The 18580-nt window shown below is 34.4% G+C and overlaps 1 protein-coding gene and 1 non-coding gene across 4 annotated transcripts; both read right to left on the bottom strand.

Moving 5' to 3' along the window:
- Nucleotides 1–172: 172 nt before the first annotated feature.
- Nucleotides 173–10361, bottom strand: LOC132168901 (kinesin-like protein KIN-14E). 3 transcript variants are annotated; one of them, XR_015911318.1, is made up of 25 exons: nt 10247–10361; nt 9267–9499; nt 8443–8515; nt 8127–8258; nt 7807–8045; nt 7178–7505; nt 6886–6985; nt 6619–6800; nt 6302–6417; nt 6005–6107; nt 5447–5599; nt 5204–5350; nt 4893–5093; nt 4079–4243; nt 3904–4008; nt 3610–3750; nt 3324–3518; nt 3061–3187; nt 2724–2926; nt 2416–2598; nt 2073–2168; nt 1708–1905; nt 1188–1459; nt 362–657; nt 173–263 (listed from the first exon to the last, which is right to left on the bottom strand). XR_015911318.1 is itself a non-coding variant. In XM_059579989.2 (24 exons), the coding sequence occupies exons 2-24, from the start codon at nt 9422–9424 to the stop codon at nt 465–467; spliced, it is 3810 nt and encodes a 1269-aa protein (XP_059435972.2). In that variant the 5' UTR covers nt 9425–9499; nt 10247–10361; the 3' UTR covers nt 173–464. The 3 variants fall into 3 exon arrangements, 2 of the variants coding, with proteins under 2 accessions (XP_059435972.2, XP_088368774.1); XM_059579989.2 differs by having other exon boundaries at nt 173–657; XM_088512648.1 differs by lacking the exon at nt 3324–3518 and having other exon boundaries at nt 173–657.
- Nucleotides 10362–13650: 3289 nt separating this feature from the next.
- On the bottom strand, nt 13651–13758 carry LOC132173164 (small nucleolar RNA R71). Its single transcript, XR_009439259.1, has one exon. It is a non-coding gene; the product is annotated as a small nucleolar RNA R71 (small nucleolar RNA).
- Between the last annotated feature and the right edge of the window lie 4822 nt (nt 13759–18580).

Here is an 18580-nt window from a genome sequence, read left to right as displayed (position 1 = left end):
TTACTCACTAAATTGCATCACTAATAGTTATAGTAATATTGATATGCAAGAAATATAGATTTTTTATTTTTTTTAAAAAATGATATACATTAGAAATTATGTTGTAATTTAAAATGTAAAAACTAAAGTTGAGTCTATTATCTGTGCAATAAAGTTCTTATCAATGGACTCATTGTCACCAATGAGATGTAGGATATATAAAGCAAAATATACACACCATTCGGCTATACAACTTAAATCTTGCTAAACTAATTACAGCACCTCTAGCTTTAGTACAATGTTGGAGCAAGATCAAGACTTCACAACATGATAGTAGCTTAAACGGTACTTAATCCTGCTTATGTTCACCAATATTGGCAACCTTGCCAATGCCCTAGCTCACGTGTCCCAAAGCCCTTACTAGCAACTTCTCAAGTACTTTTCATATATAGGAAAAGCTTCAAGCAACTCGCATAATAGAAACATTACATGGAATGACGGCCATCTGTCCTATCTCTTGCTGGACGTTCTTCTTGAATTTCTTCGAACTCCTCATCATTGCCTTTCCTACCAGCTTGCTCCTTCCAATAAGCAACCAACTTTTTCAATCGGGCTACCTCTTTGGATGAAATATTTTTGCTTGGATCATTCACAATTGATCGAACTCTAGATGCATACCTGTATAAGCATAGAGGCAAAGCATTGTTAGAACAAACACTTGCATAAAAGGAAAGAACAATAGCTAATCAAGGCAGTGTCAAAGGCTGCAAGATGTTAAATTTCCAATTGATCTAAAAGTAATCCATAGCAACACACCAAAAAAAAAAAAAAAAAAAAAAGGTTATCCTACATTAATATGCCACTAGCAAAGTTAGAATTGAAAGTATAAAGCTTAATGACTTAAAATCATGAAATTTTTTAAAATGATCAAGCAATAAACATAAATATTTATAATAATGACAGTTCACATTCTCAGGCCATAGTTCCTTGTTTATAAACTTGGATAGGATCCCATATGCGTTAAGGATGAGAAAGTATGAAGCAAACCTTTTGCAATAGTGTATTTCCTATAGTTTTAGCCTACGCAGTTAATTGTCACCCAACTTCAAGGATAACTAGTGAGGGAGAGGGAAGGATGATGCCCAGGCTTCCCAAGCGCACCCCAAAAGAAAATAATAGACACAAAGTAATACAGACAGAAAACATACATTAGGGAATTGTATGTCTCATCCAAGTTTGATTCAGCTGGTGATACATTAACGAACATGAGTGTTTTGGCATTACCACCAAGTGAATCACTCATTAACATTGTTAACTTGTGATTCCTATAAGGTATGTGTTGACCACCAGAAGACAATGCACTAATAACATCCCCAAGCGCTGAAAGTGATTTATTGATGCTTTGAGCTTCCTTAAGTTGACTACCAGAAGAGCCTGATTTCTTCACTCTTTCTGAACCAGCAAGATCCACAAAACTTAACTGCATGTAAAATCATTTGGTGGTCAAACACTAAAAAGATAAAAATAAAAAGACAACTCAACAAGTAACCAAGACAAGGCTTCAATCTCACTGTTTACATCATCACACACTTAAATTAATCCTTCATAACATTGAATGACAAAAGAGCGAGACAAAGTATATGTAAAACCATGTACATTCACCATAGCCGAAGTGCATAAAAGCTGATCTTATCATAGATAAGATAATATAATTGATAATGATGATACCTTTCCTCTCGCAACCGACTGAGTTTGAAGGTTGGTACTTTCAATAACAATTGAGAGTATCAGATGAGATCTTGAACTTTCTTCATTCATTTGAGTTCCGGATGTATGCCGTTGTTCAGATCCTCTTTGAATAATGCTCCACAATTCCTCAAATGTTGAAATTGATACAACAGTCACATTTTCTACAGATACCATGCCCTAACATCACAAAATACCTTATATATCATGAGCAACTTCTTAAGGGGAATGATGTCAGTTAATTGGGCCAACCATAAATGATAACATTAACCATTTAATAGATTGAAACGAATATGATATTTCTCATAAGAATATAAATCACAAGGGCACTGGTTAACGACACTTACCTTTAAATCTTTCTTAATATCCAATCTTAAGCGTTTAGCATTTTTTGGTAAAAGAAGATCTATAAGTGTATCTTGGTATAACTCCACCATATATGCCTGCATTAATACAAGATCGATGTCAATTCTAAGACTATATACAAATCATACAGATGGACAACTAATTAGAAACATTATCATGCAGATGAGGAACAGTAAGAGCGCAACAACTACAACTTGATTTTGGATAAGGGTTGTAACATTCAAACTCCTAAATAAATTGAATCATACAATTGATGCAAAAGTTTACTGAACAAATAATTTAAGCTGTAATAATAGTTCAAGATATGGCATTGGGAAAAATTACCTTCAATGAAAATGAGAATTTGTTGCCATCTCGTCTTATAATTTTAAATAGTTCTGCCGTAGCTCGAGGAGTAAGTCCAGGATTGTTTTCAGATCCATATATTGTAAATGTCTTTCCAGAACCAGTTTGACCATAAGCAAATATGCACACATTATACCCATCTACAGCAGACTGCACCAAATACTGCATTGTAATAACAAAAGTAAAAGACATAATTACGAATTAAAATTCGAATATATATATATATGAGAAAATTACAAGCTAAGATCCCCTAAGTTGATAATGTATTCAAACTCAATCAAACTTGCCCTTGTATCCTCAAACACGTCATCTTGGGTAGCACTGCCATCAAATACATGATCGTATATATGCTGCTTGGCTTTATCATCTTTCCATGGATGTTCAATTGTAAACTCATCAAGACTTGTGAGTACATCTCTTTCATTTTCAGCAGTCTCTTTCTCATTAAGAGGTCTTAATCGACAAAAAACTCTGATCTTGCCTTTCATATCTGAAAAGTATCAAAGGAACAATATTTTGCTCATGTCATTTATAAAGATTCTTCAAAACTAACAAAAATAAAGACCAACACATCTAATGCTGCTGAAAATGCACTTCATTTTGAAGGTTTTAGAAAATGCCAACCTTCAATAGTATTAAAATAACGCTTTCTTAAAACTTGTTCCTCCTTATAAAGCACTTCCAACTCAGCAAGTTGAGCCCCTTGCATCTTCAAAATGGCAGCAGTTTGCTCATTCTTTCTATCGATGTCCTAAATGAAAGTAGAAAGTAATAAGCAAAATGTACTCCGTTGAAGATACATTCATATCAAGGCCTGAAATATTGTGATGCAATTAAAGTAGAAACTAAGACATAAAGAATTAGGACTAAGATGAAAAGTTTCAAACCTCTTTCATTTCTCTCAATTCCTCTAATTCCCTTAGATTATTTTGTAATGAAGCCAAATCAGAGTCCCTGACAGCAAGAGTTGACTCAACAACAGCCAACTCTTTTGTGACCCCTTCAAGCTTCTTGTCAAGTTCAAGTACTTGAAACTTTAAAGCTTTACGTTCTTGCTCAAATTTTTTCTCAAGAAAATCTATCTGCATTTCAATAATTACTATGCATATAAATTCATAACCCGTGAAAACAATAGGGGTTTCTAACACCAAATTCAAGTACAAACAGTAATACCTCATCAGCTTTCTTCTTTTCAAGTCCAGATATCTTTTCTTCCAATGATATTTTTTCATTAACCAGCTTCTTCATAGTGTCTTCTGCTGCATGCAACTCCTCACTACGAAGTTTTAACTCACCTTGGAGCTTTTCTAACAACTGCGTTGAACACCACCCATAATCCAAGATTTATTTGTCAATCACATAGAAACCACACTATGTTGATAAAAGAGATTATCTTTTACACATGAATTAACTCTTAACAGATACATCTATATTTAAAGCATGAAATTCATTTCCAACAAACTTTACCTGGGTATCAGCCCCAATCAAATCTTTTTTGGTATTCTTCTCTATCATAAGATCCCCCAACTTAGCCAACCTCGCTTCCATGCTCCTTTTCTCCAGCAGTGCAGCCTAATAGATTTCAAAGTCAGCGCTAGGATAAAGAAATAAATGCTGATTCCACAATGTCAATCATACTGACCTGAAGTGCCTTATCTTTTTCATCACACCATGATCTAAGTCTGTCACGATCACATGTAACTTTTGCCAGGCTTTGCTTGTCAGATCTCAAGGATTCTTTCAATTCCTCTAGATCTTCTTGTATTTTTACTTCTTGCTTTTGCTTATCCCGCAAGTCTTCCAGCAACTAAATTTAAAAAACTCAACATCAATCTCAGTTGTAGTTCCATGAGAGAGATACATTACAACTTCTTAAATGATGGTATACATAAAAGAATCTTTTATACAATTTTTTTAATCTTACCATCAATTGAAGCCCTCTAACCATGAGGACCTAGATGGACTCTAAGGAAGGCCATTTCTACTGCACAAATAGGAAGCCTAATTGGCAAGTACGTAAGGACTTCTCAGAGAACACCCAGGTTCCAGACCTAGGCATCAACTTGATGATATGAGTATCCAGTACATGTATCAGTCCACCAAGAGCAAAAGGGTCCAAGCAATCATGAAATATTTAGTCTTAGCTAACCTGAGGTTGTTTAAGAAAAAAAAAAACTTAGATGGTGCAGTTTTACCTATATAGCTCAATTGTCGGACCTTGGTGTTACTTTAGTTGAGCAAGTATAGATTTCAATAGTTTGGCATGGTATAACTCCATAATGATTTGTTCTTGATTTCTTCTCATATATGTACAATCAAAGCAGCAGCTAAAGAATCAATTACTATCCCCCAATCCCATGGGATAGTGACCTTGGAATATGAGAGTGGATGCTTTTATTCATGGTCAATTTATTCAACCATAGTTCAATTTGTTGGAATTTCATTTGAAGTCTTACTTTATTAGCATTCCTTTGAGATTCTTCAAGAGCTTTAGCCAAGTCCTGAACACGTTTCTCATGCACTTCCACGTTGGGAGGTTTAAAGTTGTTAGAAAGATCTCCATTAATCGAATTGCTAGTAGCAGAGCGGGCTTTAGAGTAACGGCGCAACATGACATCATTTATATGCGTCTGAAGAGCAACACATATTTCTTCTCCCTACAACAATGGAGAAATCACTACTAAGATATGAAACTACAAAATAGTTCAGAGGCCAAGAAACTCTAGTATTGGAATACTGGTGTATAAATAAGAGAGGTGATCAATACCTGCTTGGTATCAAATTGAAATATATGAAGAACACCTGCAACTCTCATCTTAAAAAAAACAGCAGTATTGCTACTACCAAATTGCATTATGTCTCGTAACTCGGCAGAATGTAGATACTCCTTTGGAACTGGGCGGAAAAAATGTACCTACGGGCAAATGAACAAAAAAAAAACGTAGATGGAAGGCCACAATGCAAAAAAAAATTTGTAATCTGTGCATAAAATTTATAACTTAAGACTTACCCCCCTCTTATTAATGCCTAAAATTATTCGTCCTGGCAGAAGCCCAATAGGATCATCAATCTTCCGAACACTAAAAAAAACCGAATTCCCATAGGGAAGTGTTCTCAATATCCGCAGAAATTGTTGTCTCGCATCGTCTTTTGTCAAATGTTCCTAGCAAACAGCAAATGTAAAATTTTCAGTTAGGAACTGTTGCAATTAGTTGAACTTATAGTGATAGCAGAAGGATTAACCTTTAAGTGGAAGACAGGTAATGGTGCATGCATGAAAAAATAACCAGACAACCAAAATAGGGGAAAAAACTTGAAGTAGACCACAAAATGTTACCCCGAGTGAGGTGAGGGAGACAAGGTTAAGTAAAAGATATATATATTTTTTAAAATAGAGAGGTCTCGAAAAGCTAAAATAAAATAATAAGATCTTATACTAATGAGTTGAAATATCTTGCAAATACTTCATAGTAAAATTACAAGGAAACTTACGGGAAGAATGCCAATTGGACTAATAACACAATTTCCCTTTGGAGCAAGTTACTCATTTAAAAATTGTAATTCTTACCATAGAACGGTAACGAGAAAGAATATCCAATTCCCATTCCCGCTTTGCTCGTGTTATAGCAATTTGTCTTGGAAGGAATCGTTCCAAAAGTGAATTCCATTCACTGAAAACATTTACTCAACAAATTCAAAATTATTATAGTACAAAACAACTGGTTATGGAAATTGATAAGTAAAAAAAACTCCCCTATGTTTCTAATCACTATGAATACGAAAGCAAGTTAAACACCATAAAAGCATAAGCAACAAAGAAAGGAAAGAGCAATAAAATGGAGTAAGACATAGTAACAAAACTCACGTGCAGGATTCAGGGTTATCAACAAATCCAATCTCAACCAAGATCTGCAGTGCAGACAGCTGCGCAGCATCATCCCTTCCAACAGGATAATTGCCCAATATATAATCATGTTGCAACTGTAACAAAATAATTATATATCAACAATCTAAAAAAGTAACAATGAAAACCGTTTAGTTAGGACATCAAAGATACATCTCTCATTGATGAAAGCAACATTTTCTACTTAAAGATGAGAAGGTACTTTCATAATGTTTTCCAAGCAGTACTGTAAACTTCAAAATGAGCATCACTAGTCATTGAAATAAGAAATTACATACTTGAACATAGGACAACTGCACAAACATTGGATCTGTCACAGCTTCATCTGATTCACGAAATAGCCTTTTTTTAAATGTCAGTTTGCAGTGCAAAATTTCTGCTTTAGTTCGATCCTTTGCTGCCTTGAATTCCGCTAGCAGATCGCCAACGTATTTGTTATCATCTAGCCCAATATACTCCTCTGCATGACAACAAAGTCCAGAATAGATGACTATTTCTGTAAATCTGACTCATAGAAACAATCAAGAAGTAAATAGAATCAATACCATTCCCAGGATCAGGTGATTTAGAGCCAGTAACAACTTTACGGCATTCAAACAGACTAAAGCTAGAGTATGCTGACAGTTTAATTATCCCTGCAAGCTCCTGAAATGGATATAAATGAATTTAATTGATGTGAAGTGCTTTAAAACTCAAAAAAGAACAAAAAAGTGCATACAGACGACTTAAAAATAAGCCTATCTTGAAAGAGTATAAAAGTACCTCAACAAAAAAGCACATACACAGATAGATACAAACATTCAGATGGACCTAACAGTAAAGAAGGCTTAAAAGTACCTCAACAGCATCAGCCACAGTGGTTGCCATGTCATACGTGATTTCTTCAAAAGTTTCATCCAAGAAAAATACTATAGTTGTAAGTTTTCGACCAGTTAAAAGTGCCTCAATCTCCTCTCGAGCTGGTATTGTATGCCTGGGACCAGCCTTAACAGCATGCTTCAAAGCATTTAATGTATTTAGTGCAAGCCCTCGAACCTCAGAATCCACACTCACACCATGGGCCACAGTATGAACATACTCTGATAGATATCCACCAATGTCCTTACTAGGAGGCATGGAAGAAGCACACAAATACATCAACTCCCATGCTTTGAGCAAGTATTGCCTGTAATAGCAAAATCAAGTGTGATAAACAGAATCAAGCATAGAAATGATAGTAGTTCTAATTGGAAAGGTTGGCTATGTATTTGGAGGCAGAATCAATCATAGAAATGATCGTGGTTGTAATTGGAAAGGTTGGCCAGTGTATTTGGGGGCATTGCTTCATAAAAGGTTCAACAAAGGAGATCCTGTAACAATTACGAATTTCAAGGAGTGGGGCATTTTGTTCGTTATTATCCCAACACTATAATTACATGCCCCAAATTTATTAATCATAAAAACTGAGTATCAAATTAGAGGCATACCTATCAGGATTATTTCTTGTTTGTTTTAAAATCTGCACAAAAAGTTCATCTCGGAGCTCTGAACGTTTCAAAGTATGCTTGTATAATTTTCCAACAAGCTCAATCCGCTCATCTAAATTTGCTGCAGTAACTCGATCAGATGAATCAACTCCCATGTACTTCAAAATTATCTGGAACAGTTTTGTTGCTCGACTTACTAGGTCACTATTAATTTTGAGCAAGGAAGTTGGTATAGAATCCTGTAAAATTTTGTGATTTAGGTCTTCATGAGTATGCTAGTTACAACAGAACATGGTAACATGAACAGAGAATGTCATTACCTTTTGGAAACATAGCATATCCTCAAATGTGAATCTTTCCCGAACTTGTGGGCCTACAGATTTTTTAGAAAAAAACCCACGTTTTCCAGCAGACTGAATCTGTTTCTGCATCAACCTTAAAAATCCCTCCACCTATGAAGAACAAATGACTTTGAAGAGAATTAATACCAACAAACATGGACCTAGAGCAAGAAATGATGTGCTTGATGTGGTTTGAGCTGATTTAATTATAGCGAGTAAGAAGAAAATCTTGAATTGGAAGCATTACTTTTTAGGCTGAGAGCATATCATGTTAATATAAGACAAATCTTCCCACCTGGAATCTATTAAGCACGGGTATAGCACCAGCAAGTTCATCTGGAATAGCCATTGAAAGGGTCGTTGGTGTACTGCGAGAAACAAGAATAAAGTTTACTAAAGTTAATGGCAGGACAAAGTGCATCCTCCCCCCCGGCCCTCCCACCCCACACCCCCCCCCCCCCCCCCCCCCCAAAAAAAAATCTTAAATTGTAAGGTACACATGGGAGATGACCTTCCCTCTCCCATGTGCTGAACACCAAGACCCTCCCCCTATCATGGAGAAGAGGACTCGCTTGGCGATAAGGGCTGGTGGCAGCTGTAAAAATTTGTACACAAGTAAACTGCATCTAACATGACCTTTACAACATTAAACATTGATTTAAAGAAGCAAAAGTGGAAAAATTACTAACAAGAGGACATCCATGCCCAATGCAAAAACAAAAAACAGAACAAGCAAACACAATAAGGTATATAAAACATATGCAAAGGAGTGGGCTGAAAGTCGAAGTCCCCACCAGGGATGGGAGGGAAGTTTTGATTTCCGTGGCACAAATTCTGAAGCAATTAATGAAGAGTTTCAGCAGTCTAAGGATAACTTCTAACTAAACCCTAAATTTCAAATGCAAAAATTTGCTATTTCTCCTACTAAAGATCTTTACAACTAGCCACACAAGGTCATGCTTTGACTTTGATTTTATTAGCAATTGAATACGCATTTTTAAAAACTAAAGAAGAAAAACTATTGAAGTGAAAGGGAAGGTAGTATGCCTATCACTTGTGAAAGAAAATAAATCATTGAAGTGGTCATAACATAGCTCAAAAGGAACACATGACACTTACGGTGGTGCAAAATTAGAAGTATCACTGTCGTAATCATCCGCATTTGAAATGGCAGCAGAGTTGTGCAAAGGAGTATCCTCAATACCATTGCTAGAGCTAAAGGAAGACCTACTAGTTCCCACACTTTGTGCCATAGACGGTTGCATATCAATCGTCATTTAGCTTAAATGACATGATAAACTGAATAAGGTCTACATGAACATTACATTGAGCTCCTCAATGATTTCATGAAACTGCAAATATACAAAAACACAGAGGCATTAAAGGATTGGCTTCGCTGACTGGTAACATCATATTGCTCAAGATTTGCAAAATTGTAACAAATTATACATATAAAAAAAAAGGTTTAGATATGTGAGAATATACTTAATATCAGGGCAGCGTTTCAATTATTTCACCAAAAAAAAAAAAAAAAAGGAACAAGAGGAAAGAAACCAACTGGAGGAAATACTACAAATTAAGACACCAGTGAACGGAGAGCAAGTTCAGCGGAACAACCAAAAGGTTTCATCATCCCAGACCCTTATAAATATATTGTTTTTTAAAATTAAGTCAATAAGAATGAAGAAGAAAATAGATCCCGGAAGGATAAAAATGGTATGAACAAATCCCAAAATCAGAACGCCCAACATGGAGGTGGAGAGTATAGATCCAATCACACATACAGGCGCAAGCTATACATCAGAGACACAAAAGTTAAACAAAACATCTCTAGGTTTATAGACAATCACAAGAAACTAGGGCTTCGGCATTGAGGGGATAATGCATTTAACCTCAATAATAATTATATTTGAGAGATCGACCCAGCTTACAGAAAGTGATCGAAAACTACAAACAAAAAAACAAAAAAATTCAGAATCGAACAGATTCTTATTACCAGATACTCATTGAAAATGAAAAATGTGGAATTATTCGTGAAATTAAAAAACGAAAGAAACAGGGGAATCATAAGTGAGATCCGAGCGAAAAGAGTCAGTCACCAGTTCATCTGAAAAACTCGTAAAGGGGAGAGCCGGACAGTGGAGAGAGAGAAGGGGGTCGGAGTCACGAGAGTATTATAAATGGAAAGAGTAGTTGATGTGCTTTTGCTTCGAAGTCAGACGTTCCTTCGGAGCCCTCGTTAGTATTATTTTTTCGGTGTTAAGCAACTTACGCTCAAGTTATCTATGGTCGTTCCACTAAATAATTTCTAAACGAGATAATAATTAATTTATCTTAACCGGGATATTTGGTAACTTTTGTTAGTAAATCAAAATCTTTTAAGTTTGGAAGAAAAAAGAAAAAAAAGCAGAGGACCCCCCTTTTTTTGTGTGTGAAAAATATCAAATCTTAACTCCGTCTAGGGTCCGAATTGTACTGCAAGTATATAATTCAAATGGAGTACCGCTCGTATGGGGCGGGAAGGTGCCAAAATTCGACCTTCCAGCCAGTGCATTTCGATCTTCACACTACAGCATCGACGGGTGAGGGCCCAGCGTTCTTACCACTTGTATTGGTTTATATTTAAATGTAGAGAAATGTATGGCCGGCAATTGCACAATTTTTTTAATAGGCCGGCAATTGCACAAGATCGCTCTTTTAGAATTCTGTACGAACAAATCTTATCTTATTCATCCCATCCTTTCAATTTCAATTTCGTATTTTATTTTTTTGGTCTTTTGGACTTTCAAAGAGCATTCTCTGGCTCCAAAAAAATGAGTAGATCTTTTAACATTATTAACTCACATTGACAGTGGTTTTATGTATATTTTTGGGATAATTTCACTTACCCCATTAAGTTACATGTCTTTTGCAAATACCTTTCAATGTTCAAAGTCTTTCACTTTGATGTATTCAAATTCAAATTTAATTTAATTTAATTTAATTTTTTTTTTTATTTATTTATTTATTTTTCCTTCCATTAGGATTTTCTATGAAATCCTAACAAACCCCGACCCCTTAGCACATGCCGCGCATGTGAGGAATTTTTAACTAAAAGCCCATTTTACCCCTAAACTCATTCGAACAGACCACGTGTACAAACACCTTCGCTATGAAAATCGAAACCCATTTCTTCTTCTTCACATGCCCATTTCATCATGCTTCTTCTTATTCCATATACCCACATACCCATTTCGTTTTTCTTCTGCTTCTTTGGGCTAACCATTTCATCGTTCTTTTTCTGCTTCGTTATACCCATTTAATACCCACAATGGATCAATCAGACAATGAAATCAGCGACGCAGGAGCAGGAACCAACAATCCAATGTGCAAATGTAGGAGAAGATCACGCATCTTAACAGCATTCACATTACCAAATTTCGGTAAAAGGTTTTATATTTGTGGAAATTACGTGGTAAGATTTTTTTGCTATTTTTCTTGCAAGTGTGTTGGTGGGCTATTTTATCTGATTTGAGTATTTTGATTCGGTTGGGTATGGTGCTTAGCTGGGTATTTGCTGGGTTGCTAGATATAGTGCTGAGCTAGGTATTTTGTCTGATATTTCTTTGGATGACGTATTTTTTTTGAGTTGGGTATAATGATTTTTTTGGTGGTGTCATTGTTCTATTATCTTTGTTAAAATTCTGTTAGGTAGCTTGATGTAGGTCTAGTATTGGGTTGTAGTTGATATAGAATATTTGTTAATAGGCCAAAGACCTTTTGTGTAAAAATCTGGCTTTGTGTAAGACAAAGCCACATTTTTTTTTCATGAAATTTTAAGTGTTCCTGCTTAGTTGGGTATGGTGTTCCTGCATAATTTAGGATTTAGAAAAATGTTAATGATAGCTGAGTATGGTACTACTGCATAATTTGTTCATGAAATTTTAGAAAGCATTTTGATCCGATTCTCTGTTGTGATCTATTTTGATTCATTTTGAAACTTTAGGAAGAATTTTGAATCGTTGTGTTCAATCTTATTTATGTTGATGTGATTAAGTAGAACGTAGACAATCCTTTTCTTTTTAATTTTATTTTAATTATGTATAACTAACTCTTAAGGAGGGTTAGATTGAAATCCTAATTATGTTTATTTAATATTTTAATATTGGCGCCTTTGTGATAATCATATTGTGATGCTTAACTTGATTAATTCATGTTTTCTTGAATTTCTCATATGTATGTGATTGGCTATTATATGCATGTAGTATGTATTAGTTAATTAAATCAATTTGGATGATCGAGTCCTAGGTTTAATAAGAGTAATAAAAGAAGTCCACACCGGATTCTTGGGTTAATCAACATGAAAAACCTGGAGTATACACCCGCCCTAGGTTCCGTGTGTTTGTCAATTTTCATAGATTTATGTTTTCTTAAAGAACAACTTAGTATACACCCATGCTAAATCTTTTGAGAAAGAAAAGAGTTAGAGTATACACCCATGCCTAACTCGTTGCTTAGGGAAATCAATAGCTTAAGAAGTATACACTCATGCCCTTAGGTTGGCAAACATTAGGTATTCATAATATGATTGAATCATTGGCATATTGTTATATTATTTGAGCATGATTAAAGGTGAATATCAAAGCCTTACCTTTACGTTATCTTTATATCTTTTTTATATCTTTTTCATAATATCAATTTAGTAACAACTTGGTATTTTTAATCAATTCTAAATAAAATCAACAATCCTCGTGGGATCGATCTCGTACTTGCTGCACTATATTATCGTTTGATATTGTGCACTTGCGAGTAAAACGTACTAAATATTATTTATTAATTTATGTAGTATTTGACACAGCAAGTTTTTGGCGCCGTTGCCGGGGATTGTTTGATTTTGTTTGAAATTTTTTTCCTTTAATTTATTTTTGTTTTAAATTTTTATGTTTTTTCTAGTTTTTTCCGCAGTTCCTATTTTGCCTCTGGAGGTACGCTTGAGCGCCCAACTAGAGCGATCGAGCACACATCACAGTGCGATCGATCGCACATCTAGAGAGCGGCACAGTTACTGCACTAATTACAGATCTGATTTATTTTTGTTATTATTTTTCTTTTGTTATTTAATTTTCTTTTAATTTTAATCATGTTGAGAAACAATATACCTCTAGTGCGAAGACCTATGAAAAATTCATTTAATCCCCAAATCCTCAACCAGCCTTCATGCATTAATTTTCAGCCCATTGTGCAGAGCAGTTACGATTTATCTCTGCCGCTCAATATGAGTCCACACTATAGAGGCACACCTACAGAGAACCCATATTAGCATATTCGAGAATTCTGTGATCTTTGTAGGACTCAGAACGTTCAGGGTTTAACTTTATAAGAAATCAGGTTTATCCTTCTCCATTTTTCTTTAAAAGATAATGCTAAGAGATGGTACAATTCTTTTGGCTGCATGTTCTCTTCATACTTGGGATGAGATGGCCACAAAGTTCTTAAAGAAGTTTTTTCCAGCCCACAAGACAAGGCAATTGAGAAGGGAAATTCTGACTTTCCAACAAAACGACTGAGACCCTTTCTTCGAGGCATGGGAACACTTTAAAGAACTACTTCTCAGATGCCCTCATCACAATATATCTCAAGACGATTAGGAATTGGCATTCTAGGAGGGGTTAAATGATCCTAACAAGAGTCTTGTAGATTTAGCTTGTGGTTTCATGTTGACGGAGAAAAGCGGCGAGGAAGCCATAGAACTTTTTGAGACCTTAAGTGAGAACTCCCAACAATTCTCATCTAAAGGGAAATAAGGACTCAAAGGAAAAGACATATATGAAGAGAGCACCAATAGAGGAATTCAGGCTCAAATGGCTGCAATGGAGAAAAAGCTGGACATGTTCATGAAACTTATGACTAATCATAGCAGTGCTTCTGTTCAACAAGTTACACAAGTCAAGGTATGTGTCATATGTTCCCATATTGACCACACCACTAAGACTTGTCCCATGTTTTCAATTGCAGATTATGAGTCATCTCTTATCAAGTTGTCCCAACATTATCATAAAAAGGAGCCATCTCCCATCTATTGGCCTTCATAACACCAAGAAGAGGAGCCATCTCCACAGTTCCATGGTCAATCATACTCATTTCTTAGCCACAATGAAGCCAATATGCAACTATTGGAATACGCTACCAAGATAGAAGCTCATGAAGAGGAGCCACCTCCCATCAATTAGCCTCAACAATACCACGAAGAAGAGTGTCAAAGTCAATCGGTGACCACTCCTCATGGAAAATACATGAAGGACAAGTGCACTTATTATCATGAGCAAACAATCATCACACCTAGGAATGAAGAAAATTGTTGAGGAAATTTTTTGTGAGCCAAGTCTTTGGAACCCTTTGGGAGAGCGCTTTGATGAATTTGGAGGTGACCTAGACCTGGACAACCTACTTGAGTATGCTAAAACTTCTAATGAGCCAAGTCTTGAGGATTCGGTGGGAGAGTGTTTTGATCAAATTGGATGTGACCTGGATCTTGACAAATTCCTCAAGCAAGCTAAAATGTGTAGTGAGCCAAGTCTGAAGAATCCATTGGTAAAATACTTTGCTCAATTTGAATTTGATCTGGACCTTGACATGGTACGTGAGCAAGCTGAGGCCTTATTGGATTCCACTCCTGAGAACAACAAGGTGGAAGAGAGGAAGGATGAGCAAACTGAGGTTCTAGAGGAACCACATCGGGAAAAGGAAGAGAGCACTTATACTTCATCAACATCAGCTCCTATTCTCGAATTACCAAGAGTTCAAGAGAGAAGTTTGCTGGGGTTATGTGATGAGCAAATTGAGGACATCAAGATAGAAAAGCTCTCTGAGTTTTACATTTTTTGTTGAAACCCTAATGAACTTTCGTATTTTCATGACCCAAAAAGGCCGAAAATTCGAATGTCTTTTTTTTGTCTATCTCAGAAAGTCCGATATTTAACTTATTCAGGTTGGTACGACTGAAAATCAGACCTTCGGATTTTTTCTTGTTTTCCTCCCCTCGAGAAGAACGCATGCTACCGTAAGCATAAAAGAAGTTTTACATTTTTTGTATTTCCTTGACCCAAATATCAACGTTGAAACCCCAAATATCATTGTTGAAACCTGAGTACCCCATTGAAATCACAAATGTAACGTCGTTGAAACCCTAAATGAAACCTATTGAAGCCCCAAATGAAACCCTGTTGATGTCTCACTTAGAAAGTCCCATATTTATCTTATTCCGGTTTTTTAGACCAAAAATCAGTCATTCAAATTTTTTATTTTTTTACTCCCTGTGCAAATTAGCTAACTTGTTCATTAGTTCTTGGGGGCAAATATACGTTGGCCCCTTAAAATTATTACCTTTTTATGAAAAAAAAAATCCTATCTCAAACGTTAAAAATTGATTAAAAAAAAAGTTGCATGTGACCACTTTGACGAAAGTCTTTCCAAAATTCCCGCACTTTCAAACCTTGAAATACCAAAATTGCGTTTATAATTATGTAAAAGAAAAGAAAAGAAACTTAGAAAAACAAAAGACAGAGACAAAGCACAACCTAACAACCCATCCCTCTATACATCTCCTATATATACATGTATATAGACCATAAAATCTATACATCAAATTCCATACAAGAATACTGTCTTAGCGCAACTGTAAATTCTCATTAATTCTACGAAATCTTCCTTTAGAGCAGTGTGCTTTTAAATTCTCCTTGGAGATGCATATGAGATTCTCAATTAATTAGCTTTGACTTCTAGTTTTAGCACCGACTAGAGCAGTGTGCCTCTCGTCCAATCAAATCTTAAAAAAAAAAATGTTGAAGAAAGCATTTTTTACTGCCTTTTTTTTTTTTTTTTTTTTTTTTTTTTTTTTTTCAGTCATCTGTTTTTTGTGTAGTGTCTGGGTAAACGCAGAATTGGGTGTGTACGGCTGAAACGTGCTAGCTATTGGGAAGTCTCACATGCATTAGTAATAAAGATTTGTAATTCATAAGCCTGCACATATTAACATAAACACTTGCACACTATTGATTAGATATCAATTAATATTATCCCTTATGTAATGAAGAACCTAATTCAACAAAAGTTTGTTCTCTAATATTATCCCTTATGTAATTGAAGGAAATGAAAAAATAAATAAATAATTTAGGGAAAAAATTAAATAAAACATCACTTTCTCACCGAGAAAAAGGGGAAAAAAAAAATAATGAAATTAAAGGAGAAAAATTAATTAAAAGAATTGAAGAACACAAACATTTTTGTAAAACAAAAAATAAATGGGATAAACAAAACAAGAAAATAAATAAATAAAGGAAAAAGGCAGAAAAAGTAGATAATAAAAACATATGAAGATAACATATGTGAAGAAGAAAATAGAGAGATATTTTATAGAGGAAGAAAATAGTTATGAAGAGTAAAATAAAAACATAACAGGAAAATAAAAACATGACCGATATATATGTTCACAAAAACTACTATGAGTTGAAGAGTATGAGTAGGTTTGAGGACTAGGGACTAGGTTTTGTAATTTTTGCCTTTTTTGTTGTGTTGTGTTGTTGTTTTTTTTTTACCCCAAATTTTTAATTTTTTCTGTGTTCTCTTTTTTTTGGGTTTCTTTTGCATGAAAATTATTTTAACATGAGTTAAGAATAAAGTGATGAAAAATATAAGAGAACTAAAAATTGATGAAAATGAAGAATTTTTTTTTTAAAATAATAATATGAAGAAGGAAAAAAGTGAAATGACAGATAATAGAAGGATAATATGTCATTAAAAGCCTCCAATGACAGGGTTAAAATTTAAACGAAAGAAAAAACTTATGTTAAAAGAAGGATAATATTAAGAGTAAGATATGAAAGATAAATTAACTGAAATTTAAGGAAGGTGTGAAAAAGAGTAAAAGAAATGCAGAAATTAAAAAAAGTAAATGAAGAACGTACGTTAAGAAAATGAATCGTAAGCATGAATGAACTTTTGCATTTTTGTGACCCAGAACGACTGAAAATTTGAATTTATTTTTTTGTCTATCTCATAAAGTCCAATATTTATCTTATTAAGGTTGTTTCGGTCGAAAATTAAACATTCAAATATTTTCTTGTTTTCATCCCTCCAAAATGAAAGCATAAAGGAAATTTCGCATTTTCGTAACCCAAAACGGTTGAAAATACTTTTTTTTTCATAAAGTTCGATATTTATCTTATTTATCTTGTTAAGGTTGTTTTGCCCGAAAATTAGACATTCAAATTTTTTCTTGTTTTCCTTCCTGCGAAAAGAAAGTATGCTACTGTAAGCATTAATGAACTTTCGCATTTTTGTGACCCAGAACAACGAAAATTCGAATTTCTTTTTTGTCTAGCTCAAAAAGTCTGATATTTATCTCATGAAGGTTGTTTCAGGTGAAAATCAGACATCCGAATTTTTTCTTGTTTTCCTTCATCCGAAAAGAAAGCATGAAAGAACGTTTGCATTTTCCTGACCAAGAATGACTGAAAACTCGAATTTATTTTTTTGTCTATCTCATAAAGTCCGATATTTATCTTATTTTTTTTTTTAGTTATTTCCCTTTTTTGGTTTTTTCTGGAGATTTTATACGATTTTTTTTTTTTTAATTTTTTGTTTTTACGTTTTTTTTATTTTTTGGTTTTTTACGTTTTTTTTTGGTTTTATATGTTTTTTTGGTTTTTACGTTTTTTTTGTGATGGTCTGCGTACCCTCGCTTCTTGGAAGAAATGAAGCAGTGCCTCTTGTCTAGTCAAAACGGGGAAGAAAATGATAGAGAAAGATCGTATAAGTGAAAATAAAATTTTTAATGGGACAGAAGCGAAGAGAAGGGGGCTCTGTGCAATTTTTACCACGATGAAAAACCAATCGATAAAGAAAAAGCAATAAAAAAAATAACAAAAAAAAAACCCTAAAAAAGCCCCAAAAACAGGAGAAAAAACACTTTTTCATTTCCTTCAATTTTTTTTTTTCCGATATTTTAATTTCTGTTCTTCCTCTTGTTTGTTTGTTTGTTATTATTATTTTTTAATCTTCCTTTGTTACGTTGTCCTCTCTTTTTTGCAATTTTAATTTTATCTTTATTGATTTTTTTTTTCTTGATTTTCTTAAATTTTCTTTCTATTTAATTTTCTCGTATTTTCTTATTTCCTCTTAATCTGTCAAAGAAATGAGGTTTTGTGCATGTAACGTTGGCTCATGCCCATCACCTCCTTTTCTTTGTTTGTGTTTTTTCTTTCTTTATTGGTGTTTGTTTTATTATGTGAGTTCGCCTAGTTTTGCATGGCCTTTTACATTTAATTTTGTTTACTGCCTTGTCATTTTTTAGCCTTTCAGGCGTCTTTTAAGTTTCCTTCCTCTTTAGTGGTTTTTTTTTTTTTGGGCGTCTTTTTTGTTTCCTTCCTGTTTGTGTGTTTGTGTTATTGTTTGGG

Source organism: Corylus avellana, chromosome 1 (assembly GCF_965113065.1).
Source record: "Corylus avellana chromosome 1, dhCorAvel1.hap1.2, whole genome shotgun sequence".
NCBI lineage: Eukaryota > Viridiplantae > Streptophyta > Magnoliopsida > Fagales > Betulaceae > Corylus > Corylus avellana.
The sequence above is the reverse complement of the archived record's forward strand: the minus strand, read 5'-3'. Positions and strand labels throughout refer to the sequence as shown.